General features: G+C 44.1%; 1 protein-coding gene across 3 annotated transcripts in view; it reads left to right on the top strand.

Annotated features, from left to right (window-relative positions):
* The window catches only part of LOC119966193 (glucocorticoid-induced transcript 1 protein-like), a 252,601-nt gene that overhangs the window by 86,181 nt on the left and 145,175 nt on the right, over nucleotides 1-21,245 (top strand). Inside the window, exons 3-4 of one of the 3 annotated variants that reach the window (XM_038797519.1) lie at nucleotides 10,167-10,247; nucleotides 14,950-15,039. The exons of 1 other annotated variant lie outside the window; for it this stretch is intronic. In XM_038797519.1, coding sequence (XP_038653447.1) covers nucleotides 10,167-10,247; nucleotides 14,950-15,039 — 171 coding nt within the window. The remainder of the gene's footprint in view (nucleotides 1-10,166; nucleotides 10,248-14,949; nucleotides 15,040-21,245) is intronic. One more of the 3 variants, XM_038797520.1, reaches the window with a different exon arrangement.

The following is a 21,245-nucleotide window of genomic DNA, read 5'->3' as shown; positions in this document are numbered from 1 at the left end:
GTTGTCATCATCCTCCATCCCGTGGTTCAGACCCGCTGTTAATGCAAACTCAGGGCCCTCGCCCTGTAGGGCGGCAGATGGGAATCATGGGGGTGGGGGGGGGGGGGGTCCCGGGTTTGGTGCAGAGGGTGGACATGTGAGAGGGGTCGGCTGGGAGTCGCAGATGTTGTGGGGGTGGGGATGGGGATGGATGATCGTGGCGCTGGCCACGCCCCATAGTCGGCGTGCCTAGAGGTGATTAGAGCCTCATGTATGCCCCGGTGCAGATGTTGTGCGGCCTCCTGTGCCTGCCCGGCCCACATCCTCCTCGTCGGACGAGGCCTGGTATTCATCCTCCTCACGCAGGTCTCGCTTCTGCTGCACAATGTTTTGGAGGAAACAGCAGGCCACCACGCTTTGGGAGATGCTCCTAGCGCCATACTGGAGGGCACCTCCAGAGCGGACCAGGCCCCTGAACTGCTTCTTCAGGATGTCAATGCACCACTCAATCATGCCCCGGTTGCGGCATTGGCATCGTTGTAGTGGGTCTCCGTGTTGGGCTGTGACCTACAGATATGGGTCATCAGCCATGACCACGGGATAGCTTCTGTCACCAAGAAGCTAACCTCTCATCCTGGGGTGCACCTCAATGCCAGAAATTGACCCGCATGCCAGGGTGAAGGCATCGTACACGCTGCCTGGGTATTGGGTGGTCGCACACCAGCTATATGTTCATCGAGTGGACTCTTTTCGGTTTGTGAAGGCCGGTCCCTCTATCGCCATGTTTTTAAAAACTCACCATTATTCTTAGAATTCCCCCTATACCAAAAAGGGCCGACATTCTAAATGGTGAACAGGGATTCTCACTCCCTGACTCCGATGCAGGCTTCGGTGGGTGCTATTCATGTCAAACTATATTTTCAAGTTATCCCCCAGTATAACCCATACCTTCACCGAAGATTTTATCTACTTACCACTTAGTAGCATCGATGTCCTGGGTCCTGCATTGCCAACAGGGGCTGGTTTAGCACACTGGGCTAAATCGCTGGCTTTTAAAGCAGACCAAGGCAGGCCAGCAGCACGGTTCAATTCCCGTGCCAGCCTCCCCGAACAGGCGCTGGAATGTGGCGACTCGGGGCTTTTCACAGTAACTTCATTGAAGTCTACTTGTGACAATAAGTGGTTTTCATTTTCATTTCAAATAAGTAAAGTAGTCTTTAGGAATAACCACTATTTCAGGTTAAATTAAGTTATTTTATTATTTTCTTTTAAAAGCTGCAAACACTTTCCTTACAGAAAGGTAAAAAGATCTTGCTTCTGGATCCTGCTGGTTGGTTGAAGGGACCTTCAGGCCCACCTTGAAAATCGATCTTCTTTAAAGCCTGGTCTTCTTGAGATGTATTCGCTGGTTAGCTCCGTTGCTGTGTCTTGTCGATCCTATGTACTGAACTATAAGAGCTGGCTCTGCTAGCTATCACTGAGCTGACTCTGACTCCTGTTTAAATTCTAGTCTTCCTTAGATGTATAGCTGTTTAAGCTCGGCTGCTTGTCTCATATTTCTCATGACTGAGCTGTGAAAGCTGAATATGCTTCTCTCCCCTCTCCTCTGAGTTCTGCTCTGCTTCTGCTCTCTGGGTTTATACTCTCTTTCTTACAATTATTCAGTTTTTATGACCTTATTGTCAATTAACTTATTTCACTTTGATTGTTAAAAAGTATCTTTGATCCAAACATTCTAATACAACTAATTATTCATTTTGGGCATAACCTCACCTCTCAGATCTGATTACATTGTCCTTTGTGATGCTCAAAGTTCCTTTGTGATATTCAAAATGCTTTGGTTTCAATAGAGGTGTTACTTTTAATACCTGTCATTTCAATAGTTTAATTTTCCAATTGTCCCCAGCTCATAACTTTGCCTTTGAGTTTGACTTTAAATTATGTTTCTCGTAGACAGGTTGTCTCCAATTTTCTTTAATTTACTTGGTATTAGTAGAACTTCACACTTAGAATTGACATCAAATTCAACTGAACATCATCCTTTCCTTTCCAGCTGTTTACTAAGAGAGTTCATTTCAATGAAGGTGTGAGACATTGCTTTTAGCTGTATGCTAAAATTTCACTTGGTTATGACTTGAAAGACCTGCCTGTTTTAAACATTCGTCACTTAATTCAATTTGAACCTTCATCCATGCTTTTCCAGATGCTTCCTATGATAGTTACTTTCAATGAAGGTGTGAACCATTGTTTTAGCTTAATACAAGAATCCTGTGTGTTTGCTAAGCCTGCTTGAGAGAGAGAATCTGCATTTTATAATCCTGCTCTTTGCAGCTGCTATTGACCTTTGTTGGATCTTTCCCTGTATCCTCTCATGTTTCTCAGACCAGATATTGCCAGACTTCCATGTTTCAAATGGCACATTTGTCTGTATTTTCAACAACAGCCTGTCGATCACCCCGGGTGATGGCGCTGAACCCCGCTGCCCAAGCACCCTGGTGGACTCGGCCCGCATTGAATTTGATATATTGTACTGAGTGGGTATGCAGAGCCTGTGTGACAGCGCGGATGCACCTGAGGTTGGTGAGATCGTGGACATTTCCTCACTCGGTGCCTGGAAGGACCCCCATGGCATAAAAGTTCAGGGAGACTGTCACGTTGACAGTCACCAGGTGTGGGTGTCCTCCCTCATTCCCCCGCGGTGCCAGATGTGCCATGATCTGGCAGATATGCCGTATAGTCCCTGTGCTCAGCCAGAGTCTTTGATGGCCCGGTCTGGCAGCTCCTCGAATGACAGACGCTGCCAGTACACATGAGGCCTGATGTGGAGCCTCCTTCTCCGCTCCTCCTCGGCTTGTTGGGCGACTAGTTCTCCATCCTCACCGGTTGTCTCCTGTTCCACTGGGGCAGGCTCCACAGCTGCAGGGTCCTCCCCGAGCATCTCCTGCACATACAACTTCCATGCATCCCCCAGGGCTGCGGTGGCTAGGATATGGCAAATATTCCTGGTTGTATTCCAAAGTCCATTGTCTGTTGGGGGTGAATGGCAGACATGTTAGCGTGGTGCCTTCCCCCATTCCTGACCAGGTCCAACGTTACACGGCAGCCCATGCCCCCGCATGTCATCTCTCTGCCTCTCCCATCCGCGCACCCAACCCCCGACTGTTCTCCTGGCACTCTACCCTTCACACTGCACCCCAGGCCCCGTACCTGGCACTGTAGGGGCCTCTGGTCCCAGCACCTGTCCCTGCTGGCATGGGTACTGGGTGGCTTTTGCTACCCATGCCAACAGTATGCTCTGCTGCCCAATCCTGTGCCCTCCTGTATGGGCCATTCCCCTTGGGTAGCATCCTCTGGTGAGTGGCATCCAGCTTTGGGTGGGGAGGGTTGTGAGTGAGGCGGGGTAGGGTTGGGGTGGGGGCATGGGTTGAAGGGAAAGGTTGAGGGTGGGGTGGGGGGGTGGATGCATTCTTACCACTAGTGTCGCTTTACGTAAACACAGGCTATGGTAGGTGGTCAGTGGGATGCGCAGCAAGATGGCTGTCTTGCAAGCCGCGGAAAGTTGGATGGGATAACCTGGGTGGGATTCTCCATAGCCTGCCGGCAAAACCGAAAACGGCAATCAGGCAGAGAATGGCTCCCGATGCCGAAATTGGGACAGGTGCCGTTCGATGCCGGTTCGCAATGCTCCGCTCCCACCAAATCTGCATCATTGGGACGCGTATCGCGCCCCATCGGAGGCCATCAGCCGGCCCACCTGCCATGTTCCGCCTTTGATGAGAGAGTTCCCGACAGCGCGGGCCACGTGTGGTTCCAGCGGTCGGGAGCCTGGCTAGCTGGCTGCGGACAGTGTCCAGTGCCACTGCATTCAGCCGGGGGGATTCTGCTAGGGCTGGGGAGGTGGTGCGGGGTGGCCAGGTGGTGGGGTCGGAGTGGACGGTCCAACATGGGCGATGTCATGTTTTCTGGCACAACCGGTGCGTGTGTGGGGAGTGTAGGCGTGCGCAGCTGCAGCTTGTCAGCCATGCGCATGTGCGGGGGCCCAGCGATTCTCTGACTGTTTTCCACGGGCTCCGTGGGTGTTTCAAGTGGCGACGATGCTAGCCCCTCACTGGTAATGGAATCGGTGAGGGTTTTACGCCGATTTTCCCATCGTGAAATACCACTGATCTCTGCTGGCACCGGCACTTAGCCTCGGAAATGGAGAATCCAGCCACCTGTCTCTAAATTGAAACTTGCGGGGCTGGCATGTCTATTTGTGAGGGATCGGTCGACAGTGTATCTGATCAGGTAACTTATGCATCTGTTGAATGACCAAATGTCATTTTGTTTCTAATTTTACAAGATAGAAACTTCATGGATTTTAAAAACACTAACTCAAATCATTTTAAGCAACCTTTTGAAATTTGCTTGAGGAATATGTCCCTGAACCCCATCAGAAATGCAACATATCTTTGGTTTTAATGTGTCCCAAAATTCAATAGCTAGAAGCTGCATGCCAGTAAAGTTCAAACGTGAATACATGGTGTACAGTAAAAAAAGTCATAATTTAGAATTGAGTGTCTTAAAATTGTTTTAATATATTTGTTATTTTGTGATAGATTTGTATCTAGCGCCAATTCATGTTTCAAATATTTTTATTTAGCCACATGATTTTGTTCACCCGAAGTGGAGCTTTTTGGTTTAGTCTGAAGATAAGGATATTGCCATCTGACAGAGCCCAGGTAATTTGGCTTTTCTTTTGGCAGAAGCTGAAAGCTTGTGGGTTTTGTATCAGAAGCAGAGACATAAGCATGTCTCTTCAATAGATTCTTTAGCACCTATTTCCGCACAGTCCTAAGAACAGAGTAACACTGTAATACAATGTATATGTGGCTCATTTAGTTGACAATTCAAACTAAATAATTTCAAATGGAGTACAAATTAGTGCATCAGGATAGAAAATATGATAATAGTCTGCAGTTACTAACCTGGCAGTGTTCCATTTCCAATTATGCTGCACTCCATAAATAGTGCGCAATATAATTGTGTAACAGAGAGCAAATAAAAAAAATACAAATTTGGAATATACACTTTATGCATTATTAGTTACAAGTCGAGGAGAGCATCCATTAATTTAGCAAATGCGAACAAACGTTCAAGTTTTAACTCTTAATGCAAAAGCAAAATATTATAAATGCTGGAAATCTGAATTTTTTTCCCAATTAAGGGGCAATTTAGCATAACCAATCCACCTAGCCTGCACATCTTTGGGTTGTGGGGGCGAAACCCACGCAAACACAGGGAGAATTGTGCAAACTCCACATGGACAGTGACCCAGAGCCGGGATCGAACCTGGGACCTTGGTGCCGTGAGGCAACAGGGCTAACCCACTGTGTCACCGTGCCGCCCTCTGGAAATCTGGAATAACTATTACTGCTTTATTTCTGGAACTCGTGTTCCAGCCTGGTGTTGCCTCCTATGTGGCAGTGACAGCTGGCTTGGCAGGGTAAAGCTGGAGGCCTGGCCTGTGCTGCCATCCGAAGCAAAGGTGGCTATTCCGACCTTTGCCATTCCACTGGGCCTTGGATTTCTGTCCCTACTATCCAGTGGGAAGCCTGGTCTAGTGGCAGCAATCAAGAATTTGAAAGTAGAGTTAGCAGCCAAGATCTTTCCTCTCCAAGTGCTCTAGTATGTAGGATGCTGTCCATTCTCTACTGCCACCAGAGCTGTAGTCTGGTTCAGTGGACCAACTGGTAACTGGCTGGTTCTTGGCTGGAGGGAATTACGGTCGCAGATTCCAGTGAAGTTGCCGTATACCCTGCTGCTGCCTGCAAATACAACATTTCCTTGATGTTGGCAAAAATCCAGGCTCTTGATCCAAGAGTCACGCCCATCAACTGCTGCATGACCGTGGAGTTAAACTTCAGGGTCCAGCATGAAGATGTGATGTTCTTCTTTTCAGATGTCATTTGGGTTTCACAGTACCCAAAGTCATGGGTAGCCTTTTCCTCTGCATCTGCTGGGAAGATGGATGCCATATCCTCACTCCTTTTACTCTTTTGTGCTTTGTGAATCATCTGGTGTCGCATTGTCACCAATATTGTCTAATTTAACCAGATGACCATCATCATCATCATTCGCATTTGAATTTGTGTCCTTCAGGATATTCCTTTCTCACATGCTTATCCTCTCTTAATTCCTGTGGTACATTTACAGGAGGGCCTAATTTGTAGCCGTGGAAAAAGATTGGGGGGAGGGTGGCTGGGTGGGAACTCTTCCCTCTAGAAGTCATAAATATCAAATAGCCAATATTGAATTGGATAAGTAATTCGGAGGAAATTTCTTACCCAGAGAATTTTGAGAATAGATATTTGCTACTATTTGAGGGTTGTGGATGCAAATAGCGCAGATAAATTTAAGGAGAAGGTAAATAAGTACAAGAGGAAGAGACAAATGGAACAATATACTAATAGGATAAGATGAAGTAAGGAGATAACTTCTATGGAACATAATTCCCTTCCCTCCAGAGGTCAGTTAGGCTGAATGGTCTCTTTCTGGTGTAATTTCTATATATTTTATATCTAGTGGTATCACCCTGTTAAAAGTGGAAGAAGGGGTTTAAGGTTCTGCATGCAACTGAGTACTGTTTGGGGAGAAGATGACATAATAATCGCTTGTCGTTATCCAAACCCTCTACCTATACAATTCTGGCTCCTGATTTCTATATGCATTTAATAACTAATATAATATTTTGTGCTGTGGTGACCAAAACACAGCATTGATTTATAAAATGGAGTGATTGCCTCCCTTTTTCAGTTCTGTACTCTTTCCAAAGTCATGGTCCCTTTCCTGAGGCTTTGTGCTTAGAACTGAAAGCCATACAGCATTTATAGTGGGTTCCGACCAAGGCTCCATACAATAGAAGTATCAGATCCTCACTTATAAATTACAATCCTCTTCAGATGAGGCCAACATTCCACAAATTTGTGTGATTTTCTTTGTACTTGTACATTAGTTTTTAATGATGTGTGTGCATGGGAACCTAAATCCTTCTGGTGGTACTTGTGTAAGACACTATGGGTTTTGTGCTTTTGATGTTGGCTGCTCTGTGTGGCTGTTTTGGCTAAAGCTAAGCAAAAATTTCTATTCTAACGTTAATCGGTTAAAAGAATCAAGAGTCAGACAGCCCTTTAACTTTTTGTTTGGTCACTTTTGCCTTCAACATGTTTTCATCTGTAATAGTTTTTTCTCTGATAGTTTAGTGCATTGTTAGCTTTGGATATTGTGGTAGTGACCACCCTTCCTGAGAAAGGCAGCCAGAGGCCATGGATTGATAGTTTAGTATTTTTAATGCATTTTGTTTAAAGCTACATTATTATTCCCTGTACGAGCTCACAAACATTGCACATCTAAACTATTGTAGATTTTTAAAAGTTTACGTGACTGTATATCCTTCTTGCCATTCTACAGCGAACATGCAAAATCCCAGTTTCTTATTAAATTAAGAATGCAGAAATGAAAAATGGAACAGTTAGCGGTTGCAATCTTTATTTCCTGGATTTCAAGAATTGCAACAACATTTGCTTGTTAACATTTAGGATATAGACCTGTTTTTTGAATCATTTTTATGAAGTCTGGATTATATAAAGGGTATTGTCGATTTAAATGTAAAATGCTGTATATGGCTTGCTTTGCACAACACACGGTGTTTGCTATTTGTTACATTTGTTCATAGACTTTCTGTGCGTTATTACACTGATCTGTGGTAAAGAGCTGAAATAGTGCTGTGGCCTCTACAAAGGACTCCAGGTCCTGTGTTAATGGAGCAAGAAACGAGAATCCTTACTGCAACATGCAGAAGCTAAACTGGAACTGTAAATTAGACGATTTAATCTCGTGTCAAATCATATGCAGAAAGCAAAATAGAGGGAGAGAAAGAAACATGGGATTAAGGTGGAGCAAAATAAGAGACAAACTGAGAAAAAGGTTTTAAAAATGTATTTTAAAGTTTCAACAAATTTAAATCTGAGGAAATTAGACCCCACAATTGGCTTGTTTGTTATTAAGTAAGACCTATCAAATTTAAACATTCAAGTCTTGACTTTATCTGGTGAGTTTAGTGGCTATCTGGTGGATGAGCACTTCAACTTTATGGTGTTGCATGTATTTAAATGCTGTATTTCTCAATGAAATACCTAAAGCAAAGCATGCAGGGGAGAATGGCAAATTGGATAGTACCTTTCTGATTTCTACCTTTAGCTGTGCATGTGCAGACAATGGAAATTGTTGTCAGTTCCCAATAACATTGAGCCTCATGCTCCCATTATTCGTACTGCAAAATCTGGACCGGTTAGTCAGAATTCTCTGCAGGAGGCAAGGATCTGCTGTCCCATGTTATATTCTAAAATTATTTTCATTTCAGGTGATAGGAATCTTTAAAATTCATTTTTCTGATTTAGTTGTCATTGGCACCAACGTCTATCACCCATTCCTAGTTGAAATGGAGAGAGTGATGTTGCTGGTTGGCACTTGAGGCATTACGATCTCTGTGGTGAAGTTGCTCCCACAATGCTGCTGTTAAGGCATTCAGAATTTTAACCAAGTGACAATGAAGGAACGGTGATTATATGTATAAGTTGTACAAGAATGTGTAGGGGAACTTGTAGTGTTCCCATACAATTGCTACATAGTCTATCTGGGTGGTGGAGATTGTGTGGTTGGGAGGTGCTACCAAAGGATCCTTGCTGAGTCTCTGGAGAGCAACCTGCATACAGCACAGAAGTGGCTGAAGTGTAAGACATGCAGACAGCTTTGTCCTGGATGGTATGGAGCTGTATGAGTTACTGTAAATACTGCATACAGCAGCCACGGTACACGGTATGTTGGAGCTAGTGATCAAGTGGATTGGAGCCAGTGATCCAAGTCCATCCCAGATAGTAAGACGCATCTTGAATGTTGGTGTTAGCATCTGTGATGGTGGGCTCTTCAAGAGGCAGCTAGGCAAGACTTTTTTTAAATAATAGAATATCTCCTTTCATTTCCTGCACATGTAGAGACATTTCTTAAAATGAATCATCCGCAATAAAATGTTTAATATAAAAGAGTTGGTTACATTTCTGCCAACCACCTCCCTGATCGTAAAGATTGTGTCAGAGGACCGGATTGGGGAGGGAAAAGTCTCTGATATTTGTCGACAGTTAATGGAAATTAAGAAGGCCTTATTGGAGGAGCTAGGTGGGACATTTGGAATGAGGTCCTGCGGAGGATAAATTCAACTTCCTCGTGCGTGAGATGAAGTTTAATCCAATTTAAAGTGGTGCACAGAGTGCACATGAGAAAATCGCACATGAGTTGTCTTTTACCCCCAGAGATGGAGCATAAAAATGTGGGTGATGCTCCAGAGGGCTGGCAAATCGCATGCATATATTTTGGTCCTGCCCAAAATTGGTGGAGTTTTGGGACTCTTTTGTGGGGACTATGTCCCAGATTTTGGGGCTGAAAGTAACTCCAAGCCCATGGATGGTGATATTCGGAGTTTCGGAAGATCCAAGAGTGCAGGTGGGGAGATAAGCTGCTGTGTTGGCCTTTGCCTCTCTGATAGCCCTGAGAAGGATCTTGTTAGGATGGTGAGCTCTGAAGCCGCCTAAGGCATCGGGATGGGTGGGCTATCTGGCAGAATTCCTGCATTTGCGAAAGATAAAGTTTGGCACTTGGAGATCAGAGGAGGGTTTCCACTCGAGGTGGAGGTTGTTCATGTCCTTGAGCATCAGTGGAAGGTAGAGGGGTGTTAGTGGTTGGGAGGGAGTCTGTATTTTAAATTATTTACATTAGTTATAAAGCGGGGAAGGTAGAATTTGAGAGAAATTAGCTTTTTGTTGGAGATATTTGTATAAAGTTGATTGTGTGTTTTGTATATAAATTGAAAATACCTGGAATAAAATATTTCCACAAAAGCATGTTTAACATACATTCTGTCATGTGTTTTGCAATTCCTTTTGTAATGTTTGTGCAATTAATGCATTCTTCTGTCCTGCAGCTCACAAATTTAGTCATGTTAATTTGGGTTATCAGAAACCTTGTATACTTCTGCAATATACTAATTAAAATGGGAAAACTTGTTAATGAGTACAGCATGGTCACACCAGGAGACTGAGAAACTTTGTTTGTATTAAAGTGTATTTTAACTTGTGTATCATGCTCTCCTTCAGTCAAAGTGTAATGATGGCCAAGCATTGGATTATACCTGTCTCCCTACTGATGGATGCACCCTGATTGAAGTTTACTGGGAGGTGAGCACAATTTGCCTGGGATTCCAAGCTGCAGGTTGAATATGTCAGATTAATAGAAAGACCATGCTCACCATTTTGGGACTAATTGGTCCATCAAGTTTGATGTATGCTGGGTGCATCTTAATTAAGAATTTGGGGTAACTGGGCAATTTAACATTGCCCTTAAGACAATTGTAATACAGGAGATGGCCTGTAAACCCTATGAATAGTAAATAACTTTATAGGGCATGGCATTATTTGCCTATGAATTGATACATTAAGAAAACATTAAACTTACAGAATGTGTATGTAATTAGAAAATTAATTACCAAAGAATTTTGTTCGGAAGAATGAAGTCATTCTCCTTGGGGAAAATAGAGTTGAGGAGCAATCAACTTAGGTTACTGATAAACAGATCACAAAAAGTAATGGTACAGAATAATCTAAGATCATTTAAGAAACGCAAACAACACTGGGGTTAAATTGAAGGGGGATAAAATTGAAAAGCAGTGAAGCTATGTTCAACTTGTAAGGAGTAATGGCTCAACCATATTTGGAGAATTTTGCTCAGTTCTGTTCTCATGTTATATAAAAAAAAAAGACATGGAGAGACCAGAGAGTGCAATGGTATGATAGCAAAACTGAGGCAATAAATATCAAAAGTGATTGTACATTGATTCTAAGGTTAACAAGCGACCTGTTTTGGGCGGGGGTGGGGGTCCAGGCTGAGAGGCGGAGTGGGGGATACCATGGGGGCTAGGGTGCTTAGTTAGGGCCAGGGGTATCCAATGCGGGGCTCAGTCTGGGTCTTTAAAATAGTTACACCAAAGTTAGAAATGCTCTTATTCCTTCTAACTCTGTAATTCTGCAAAATTGGCAGAACCGTCCAAAGTTAGCAATTTAAATTGTTTTGTTTGATGGTTCCCAGCGCAGCACCATTGTCCAGGGGAAGTTGGCCCTTCTGGACAATTACTGGATAAACCTGTGGTGATATGTCTATAGGCTATAACATTGGATGGTGTGTGACCTCCAACCAGCTGGTGCCGATGCAGACACACCATGCAGTCGCTAGACCAAAGTCATATGATCAGTGACTCCCATGTAAGGGGAGATACAGCCAGCCATCATCAGAAGATTGCAGATGATAAGATATACAAGTGAATGGTCAATGCTAGGTGCAGTTCCAGAGGAGTAACAAGCAGACTCCATGACAATAATAATAATCGCTAATTGTCACAAGTAGGCTTCAATGAAGTTAATGTGAAATGCCCCTAGTCGCCACATTCCGGCGCCTGTTCGGGGAGGCCGTGTTACTGCTTTTCAATTTTATAACATCTCTGTAAAAAAAAAAAATTGCTATCTTGCCACTCGAGACTCGATAAAGATCCTGGTTTGGACTAGTCTAGGTGTTTGGTGGATTCCTTCATAAGGTCTAGAAGACCAAACACAACAAAATCCTTACCTGGGAATTTCCGAGCGAGATTCCCCAGCGCATCTTTGAGGCTTCCCCCAAATCCTACACTGGTGATCCAGACAATTATGGGCCAATGTTGTCTCTGACTTGCACTATAAACCAATATATTTGTTGTGGGTTTGCATAACGTGAAAATCTGAGTAGAGGCACACCCCAGCTTTCTGTCTATCCAGCTAATAAATGGTTCTTGCTCCAGGGAATTTTACATGAGTGTGGCCAAATCACCAGATCATCTTTCATCCCCTTAGTTAACCACTTAAGAGGGAACAATTTTATTTTCTACTCTCTTCAAAAGCGGTCGGAACAGATCCCTGCTGCCCATGTTTCGTGGTTGCCCGAGTTGCTCTGTTGTGATAGATTTGAATCTGACATTGTTATGTTGCGTATGTATCAAAAATATCATCATCTGTACATAATTTGGGCTATATGGCTAGGGATAAGAAATACCCGTATTTCTTTTATAATTCCCATCTCCTTTCTCTCTCCCTCTCTCCTTTCTGCTTTCTTGCTCTTGCCCGTTGCTCACTCTTGATCTTCATCTCTCCATTTCTTGCTTGTGTGCTCATCTACCTCAACTGCAATCCCCCCCCACCCCTGTTGCATCCTTGATTACCCTGTCCACCTCCCACCCCTCATGCTTGCTCTTGCTCCCTCTTGCTCTTGTCAAATATGTAGGGTGTGATTGAACCAAATGGAACAGAGTTCCCATAGTGAAAGCATTCAGCTGCGTGTTTCCCAGCGCTCCCAGTGCTGAGAAACACAACGCATCAAATGTGACTCCACACTCCTGACCAAGGCCGCACTTGGTCCTCTTGCATTGAGGAGCCCTGATCGCCGAAACTCGCTCCTCTCATGTGCATCAGGCACCCCTGGATCTGATCACCGCCATGCCAAAAACATGCCAGCTTGTCGTTGCCAGTCTGGCACCCTGACACTGCCCTTCCCAGCTGGCAGTGCTATCTGGACACCTTGGCAGTACCAGGCTGGCACCCAAGTGGCAGGGTGCCATACTGGCACCAGTAGTGGCAGGGTGCCACTATGCACAGATGGCAAACACCTGGGGGTCTCCATTCCCCTTGGAGACTCCCACAAGTAACGTTCCATCTGGTCCCTGTTTGTGGAGACCAGTACTGAACGAGGTTGCCAAGGCAAAGAGAGATCCCAGAGCCTTGGTTACGTCTGGGAACTGAATATTAGAGTGCGACCAGTGTTCTCACTCTAATATGCAAATTTGCCAAAAATTGACCCCACCCACAATGGGTGGGCTTCACATCTGTCTTGTGAGATTGCATTAGGTCTCGCGAGAAGTGGTGAGCTGGATAGATCCCGAGAGCAGGGTCTCTCGGGATTTACCAGTCACATTGCGCTGCAGCACACTGCTTTTTGGGTGCAGATTGACCTGTAGATTGCACCCCTGGTCCTTCCCATGCCTCTTTCTGTCTAATAATCTTTATGGTCGTACTCAAATTTTCAGATTCTGGGATGATGCCTACATTGTAACCATCTATGGTACATCTTGTTCGTACTATTTGGCATAGACATATTTGAGACTGTTTCTGTTTGTTTTTTATTTCTGCCCGTTTGTTTTTTACTTCTGTACGTGTTAAGGGTGTAGCTATTCTAGCTTGGACAAATAGAACGCGGCTTTCTCTGGGAACATTGAGTCCTTCTACAAAACTAAATATACCTAATCACAGCCTTTGGTTGTAACATTCTCTTGGGAGAAGGTGTACTTGGAATCTGGCCTGTGTATTCCGTGTAATTTTGTGGAAATTAAATTTTCCATTTGTGTTCTAGTTATCTTGCTTTGTTTTCAAAGAGAGATTGTGGCAGAATGATGGTTGAAAGCGTTGCTCACCCTACTGGATCTTGCAAGTGAGCTTTGGTTTGGGCATTCAACTCTAATTTAACCATTGGATTCATATTTGGATAATTTCCATGGACAGTACATTTTTGACCTATCCTTGGAACTACTATGATTGCATGTAACAGTTAATCTGTCTCCTTCCTTCCCATCAACCTCTGATTGTTCCTTTGGGAACTTGAAGACCTACCCTCTTTCCACCCCCCCATCCCAAAATGTTATGCATCAAGGATATTTTTCCATGCACACCCACTTCCATTGCTGGCTGACAGCTTGGGTCCTGTGGTATTTGTATATCAGAGAATGACTGTGCTCCTTTTGAAAACAAAATACAATTCAGGAAATAGCTCTATTTGACCATTGTGTTTTGTAGAGATAAGGGAGTGGGAGGGAGAAGAAGTTGGTGCACGTAGCTTCTCGCACTCCCAGACTCGCTTCAATTCCCCAGAGGCATTCAGCACGTCGGGCTGTGCAGTATTCTTCATTGATATAATTGAAAAACCGGCCTGCGTTGCTGCCAGCCCTGAGGAATCATCACAAATCCAGTAGTGAGACTACATGAACAAAGAACAAACAAAGAAAACTACAGCACAGTAACAGGCCCTTTGGCCCTCCCAGCCTGCGCCGATCCAGATCCTTTATCTAAACCTGTCGTCTATTTTCCAAGGATCTACTTCCCTCTGTTCCCTGCCCGTTCATATATCTGTCTAGATGCATCTTGAATGATGCTATCATGCCCGCCTCTACCATCTCCGCTGGCAAAGCGTTCCAGGCACCCACCACCCTCTGCGTAAAAAAACTTCCCACGCACATCTCCCTTAAACTTTCCCCCTCTCACCTTGAAATCGTGACCCCTTGTAATTGAACGGATACTGCATCTCTGTCCCTCCCCTGTGATTTCTGACTTTCAAAGAATTTTTTGTTCTTTTCTGTTTTGATTCATATTTTGTACATGAACCGAAGTGTCAGAATCTTTATATTCCAACTTTAAACTAACTTCCAAGTTCAGTATGAGGTCCCTTATTCATTTCAGCGGTCCGTTTGACTGATATTGAAAGTCAAGGCTGTAGAGGGGTGCTAGCAAGTTGACAAGAACTTAAGATATAAGTAAACAATATTTTAAGGGGGAAGAGTGCTTGTGATTCAGGAAAATGTAATCATACTCGTCTTCGGTCCACATGCATTTTAATATAAGCCTAAAAATCATCCAGGCATGAGAACAAAGCAAACCATTTGAATTTGTTGGTTTTTCAGAGATCATTGACATTCTTTCCTTGCTACCAGTATGAATTCTTAGTGTTGATGGACCCAGTGCATGCAGCTGGTGGTAAAACCTGTTAGCAGAACTCCTTTTAAACTATGGATCTGTTGTTCTCACTTTCCAGACACCCAGTTTTTGGTCAGATGAAGGAAAAGAAAAGAAAAGCACACATCAGCGCTCTGCTTCATGGGGAAGTGCTGATCAGCTGAAAGAGGTAAATGAGCAAGCAGTCCAAAAACAGTATTCAATTAATAGTCAGATTGTGAATCTTTATGGTGGGATTTCTAAAAGTGTAATTTACAGTTTCTGTAAACTCTGAAGTGGGCTCCATATGCCATAGATATATATTTTTGGCCAGTTCCTTAATCCGCTCTTGTTTTGTTCTCATGTTCCAGGTATTTGATTTCTGTGAAATTGAAAATACAATTAAACTTACAATCTATTCCTTGGTTGGTTTACTGTGGTAGTTTTTCGCTAACTTTGCATTCTTAACTAATTGCTTTGCAAGATGGATTAATTTGTACGTAGTTTAGGTGAAAAGTGTGGCCAGGTTATTTGGTTTTATGGGTATCACAGTTAAACCCAACCTTGGGTGGATTCTCTGATCCAGAGACTAAGTGTTGACGCCGTCGTAAACGCCGTCGCGTTTCACGACGGCGTCAACAGGCCCCAGAAGCAGCTATTCCGAGCCCTATAGCAGGCCAGCACGGCACTGGAGCGACCCACGCTGCTCCAGCTGCTGATACTGGTGTCAAATAGGTGCTGCGAGTCTGCACATGCGTGCTGCAATGGCGCGAATGCACACTGCGACCGGCGTGATTGCGCGCATGCGCATAGGCTTCCTTCTCAGCGCCAGCCCCAACGCAACATAGCGTAGGGCTACAGGGGCCGGTGCGGAGCAAAAGAGGCCCCCAGCCTGGGAGGCTAGCCTGCTGACCGGTAGGCCCCGATTGTGGGCCAAGCCACAGCGGAGCCCCCCCGCCCCCCGAAGGATACACGCCGAGGTCCCGTCGGTGGGACTCAGATTTTGTTTGTGCCCACTCGGCCCATCCCGGGCAGAGAATCGCCGGGGGTGGGGGGGGGGGGGGGGGGGGGGGGCACGGGGGGCCGACCGCACCTGCGCCAATGGGGCCGATTCTCCACTCTCCGGAGAATCGACGGAGCGGCGTCGATTCTCCACCCGATTGCCGATTACGATATTGGTATTGGGCAATGGGGAATCCCGCCCCTGATCTTTCAAAGAAAAGGACAAGTAAGAGACAGGTAGGTAACTATACGCCTATCAGCCTTGCATCCATTATTGAGAGGTTTGATGGGAATCCTAACAGAGGATCACTCGGAAAGTGAAGGGGACAGCAGGTATTCTCAATGCAGGTTTCGGAAAATAAAACAGCTTCTTACAAACTTGATTGCGTGCGAGGTTAAAGATAAAAATAGTCTTGATGACGTTGTCTGCTTGGATTTTTAAAGAAGTATTTGATGAGGTACCTTTCATAGCTTACAGCACAAGATAGAACGTCTATGTGAATTTCATATGCTGCAATAGAAATTTCCCCGTTCAGCAGCTAAAACGTTGTAGTGAGCAGTTGTGGATCAGTTTGGAAGAATGCTACGAATGATGTACCTTATCAGGCCGTCTACTATTCATGGCCTTTATTACTTGTTTGTACCATGATGCTAGGAATAAGGTAAATAAGTTTGCAAATTTGTGTGAGTGTTCACACAATAGAGAAGCACAGTGTTAAATTTAGGTGAGGAGGGGTAGGGTAGCTCCCGTCTCCTTTCCCACTCCTTGGCTGACTGCAGCAGGTTTCATTTAAAGAATATGCCTGCCAATTCAGTAAATGTTGACTAAAAGACACAAACCGGTTTCCTGGAGATTTAAAAGAAACCGTATTTATTGTACTTAACCCAGTCTAAAAAAACAAATAAACGCAGGATTACAGTGTGGTAGGAGAGATTAAGCAATTTAAAGTAAATAAAATTTGACGCCGATATCGGTATTGATTTAGTTTATTGGTTATTGATAACTTGGCTGTTTTCAGACTGAACTCGGTGGTCCTTTGGGTCGGCGTTGAGGCAGTTTCGACAAGTAGACGGATGATTTATCTGTTCTTCACAAGAAAGCATCTATAAGACCATAAGACATAGGAGTGGAAGTAAGGCCATTCGGCCCATCGAGTCCACTCCGCCATTCAATCATGGCTGATGGGCATTTCAACTCCACCTACCAGCATTCTCCCCGTAGCCCTTAATTCCTCGCGACATCAAGAATTTATCTATCTCTGCCTTGAAGCCATTTAGCGTCCCGGCCTCCACTGCACTCCGCGGCAATGAATTCCACAGGCCCACCACTCTCTGGCTGAAGAAATGTCTCCGCATTTCTGTTCTGAATTTACCCCCTCTAAATCTAAGGCTGTGCCCACGGGTCCTCGTCTCCTCGCCTAACGGAAACAGTTTCTTTGCGTCCACCCTTTCTAAGCCATGTATTATCTTGTAAGTTTCTATTAGATCTCCCCTTAACCTTCTAAACTCCAATGAATACAATCCCAGGATCCTCAGCCGTTCATCATATGTTAGACCCGCCATCCAGGGATCATCCGTGTGAATCTCCGCTGGACACGCTCCAGTGCCAGTATGTCCTTCCTGAGATGTGGGGCTAAAACTGGACACAGTACTCCAAATGGGGCCTAACCAGAGCCTTACAAAGGCTCAGTAGCACATCGCTGCTTTTATATTCCAACCCTCTTGAGATAAATGACAACATTGCATTCGCTTTCTTAATCACAGATTCAACCTGCATGTTTACCTTTAGGGAATCCTCGACTAGCACTCCCAGATCCCTTTGTACTTTGGCATTATGAATTTTCTCACCGTTTAGAAAGTAGTCTATGCTTGGATTCTTTTTTCCAAAGTGCAAGACCTCACATTTTCTCACGTTGAATTGCATCAGCCATTTCCTGCACCACTCTCCCAAACTGTCTAGATCAGTGGTGGGCAAACTACGGCCCGCGGGCCGCATGCGGCCCGCCAAAGGTATTTCTGCGGCCCACCAAGTCATTAAAAAAAAAATATTTTAATTTTTTTTTTTTTTTTTAATTTTTTTAAAGGTTAATGGGGGGTTGGGCTGTTGGGTTACTTACTGGTATAGGGTGGATACGTTGACTTGAGTAGGGTGATCATTGCTCGGCACAACGTCGAGGGCCGAAGGGCCTGTTCTGTGCTGTACTGTTCTATATGAGGCGCCCAGAATCATAACCGGGTGAAGTAATTATTTTACTTAATATACTATGCGGCCCTTTGTGAATTGTGAATTTCTGAATGTGGCCCTTGCACGGAAAAGTTTGCCCACCCCTGGTCTAGATCCTTCTGCAGCCTCCCCACTTCCTCAGCACTACCTGCCTGACCACCTAACTTCATATCATTGGCAAACTTTGCTAGAATGCCCCCAGTCCCTTCATCCAGATCATTAATATATATGGGATTGAGTTCTTTTTAAAATCTATGGGTGGGATTCTCTGGCTGCATTCGCCCGACGACCGGAGAATCCCGCCTGAGGTCAATGGATTTTTCAATTGTCGGCATCTCGCCCGTGGCATTCTTGCGACGGGCGGGACGGGAGAATCCAGCCCGATGTCTGCATCTTGTAGATGGTCAAACCCAGCTGACGGGGTTCACAATATGCAGGTTGTTTGGAGAAAGAGAGCCCATTCATGGTCTTGCTCCTTCAGCCTCTCAGTTGCTTGTCTTATCGACAGAAAAACCAGGTGCTTGAACACAAAAGGGTTGGCTTGTCACATGATCCCTTCTCCAATTGCCCAGTAACAGATATGGCCATGGCCAGTGTATGCCACATGTAACTCGATTAGATCATGCCCTCCTCCCTCTCCCAAATTCATGCTCCTTCAAGGCAATTGGCCCTGGTGTGGCTTTGCAAACAGGTGGTCCCCATTTCAACAGTTTTGGGAATGTGCAGCCATTTTTGATTGTGATTTCAAATCCTTGGTCTTTTTAATAATTCAACTTGTGGTTTCAGCCAGTAAATTCAAAACTTACTTCTTGATTTTAAAATATGGTTTCAAAACAACAGTCTTGTGTTGTGCAAATCAATTTAGATGTGCTAAGGGAGTGAGCCAAACAATGGAAAATGGCATTTAACCAAGGTAAATACAGTGTCCTGCACGTAGCTGGGATCAATAAAGAATGCACTTTTTTCAGTATTGTTATCTGGAAATCTATTGGGAGAGAAAAACATCTAAGTATCAATTTGTACAGATCACTGAAGGTTTACCACCAGTGCAAAGTAACCATAGACAAAGCAAACAGTTGTGTTAATGCAATCATTCACTACAAATCAACTATACAGGTTGGACTGTAGACTGCATCTGGTGTGCTGCACGTAGGTTTGATTCACTCACATGTCGGCCTATGAAAAGGTGCAGAGGAGGGCTATGTGAATGTTTGCTAACTTAAAGAATCTCAGTTATACTCAGGCTTCAAAAGCTACATCTATTTACTTCAGAGCTGTCCAGAATTAGACGTGACCTGATAGGATTTACATAGCATAATTACAGGGCTATATTTGCATGCCTATTGCAAGATTATTTTTGTTTGTAATAGGGGGAAGATCAGGGACTGGCATTAAATAGTGTAGTAGGAATAGGCCAGTTCTTTCCCCAGAGAGCAGTGGACCTCTAGAATGTGGTGCTGGTTTGTGTTGTGTGCGCTGACTTTGCATCTCTTTAAGAGAAAGCTGCACCTGGCTGGGGCAGAGATAGTATGTAAAATATAAGTGGATAAACAGTTGCACACATGCTCACTATGATCTCCTGGACTGGTTCCAATTACTTGCAGAGTTGTGAGGAATTTGCTAATTCCTTCTTTCTTATTGGTTTGTCTGTTTTTACCTATCCTGGGTAATCACATGGCTGTGGGTGTGTATACAGTGTCTAGTCATGATACTCTGGCATCATGGGTGTGGACAGGCTTGATGGACCAACTGTTATTTCACTGCCTGTCATTTTTCTATGTTTATGTGTTGGGAGGGATGTCTTTTTTGGCCAATAGAAATTCTCACTCCAGTTATATTTACGTGAAAAGTTGAAAAAATCATGTGGGGGAGAGACAAGCTAAAATGTGCACAAGAAATTTATTTTTAAAAACTTCTTTGGCAGAAGATGTCCCATCAAGAACAAAGACTTATGTTTGATACCAACAATGATTTGGCTCTATTTCCATGCACCGTGGCACCATGTTTCATTCTTATTCCCAAGAATAGATGGGAGACAGCATTGTTACTTCTGCACTAAATCAGAATTAGCCCCAAGTTCTATCTCCATGGTATCTGGCCATGTTTCCCAATGGCATTTTAGTTGACTTAAAAGCTCTGTCTTGGAGTCCCACATTGCTTTTTCAATTGGATTGTTTTGAAGGAGCTAAATCATAGAAAAGTACAAAGAATAGGGATGGCTGTTCTATAAATAATGAATGTCAAGCCATTATGAATTGGAAATCTCAAATAAAGCTTTGATTCTCATTATATTCAATGTTTAATATTTTAATGCCGCAAAGCGTGGTCTACCTTTTAATGTGTGGCAGAACTATGGAGTATAACCCGTTAGTGATTTTAGCGTGTTGATTAGTGGAAGTGATGGAAAGATGTGATTCCGTAAAAGCATTCTCACGGGGAAGGCTTTGATAAGCAAAGTGTAACAAACTATCTGTGCTGGCTGTGCGAGAGTTTATTCTAGGCTATAACACTCATGGGATTCAGATTATTATTGCCTCTTGAGCTTCGCTGTTTTATGATGTCATCCCAATGTCTAAAGTTTGCTGGTTTATAAACATGTCCCAACTGTTTATTGACTACATAGTACCTGTTTTCAAAATGATCTCATCTTGCAATTCCCACAACGTATCAAGCATAAGGAGATGTCAGAATTTGGAATGGGTTCTACTTTACCTTTTCCTGCAGTTTTCTGACAACCTATTATGCTAGATGGGCAGGTGTGAGAAGACGCCATCTGAAGGGGACATTTAAAATAATGGAGAAAATTGTATTAGATTTTCAAACTTCCAGGTGTGCTTAATGACATTGATACAGCCCCAATGTACTCCTGTAGACGAGAGTGACCTACAACTTAAATCAAAATCACTTGCAGTTCATTATTCTCCTGAATGTGTGTGACCTGCCCTTGTATATCAAGAACCTGTCCCTCAAAAAGCAAATGCTTCATCCTTGTCCTCTCCTTATTGTGTTCTGCCTTCTACAAAAATGCAATGAGTAGTCAACATTAGTAGCTGGTCACACCCCTAAGTCCATATGCAGGCATTTCCAAATAGTAAATTACAACATGGAAGATATTGGCAGGGCATTCTGTTGGAAAAAGTCCCTCATAAAATAAATAGTACTGGACATGA

The sequence above is a fragment of the Scyliorhinus canicula genome, chromosome 5 (genome assembly GCF_902713615.1).
Source record: "Scyliorhinus canicula chromosome 5, sScyCan1.1, whole genome shotgun sequence".
NCBI lineage: Eukaryota > Metazoa > Chordata > Chondrichthyes > Carcharhiniformes > Scyliorhinidae > Scyliorhinus > Scyliorhinus canicula.
The sequence above is the reverse complement of the archived record's forward strand: the minus strand, read 5'-3'. Positions and strand labels throughout refer to the sequence as shown.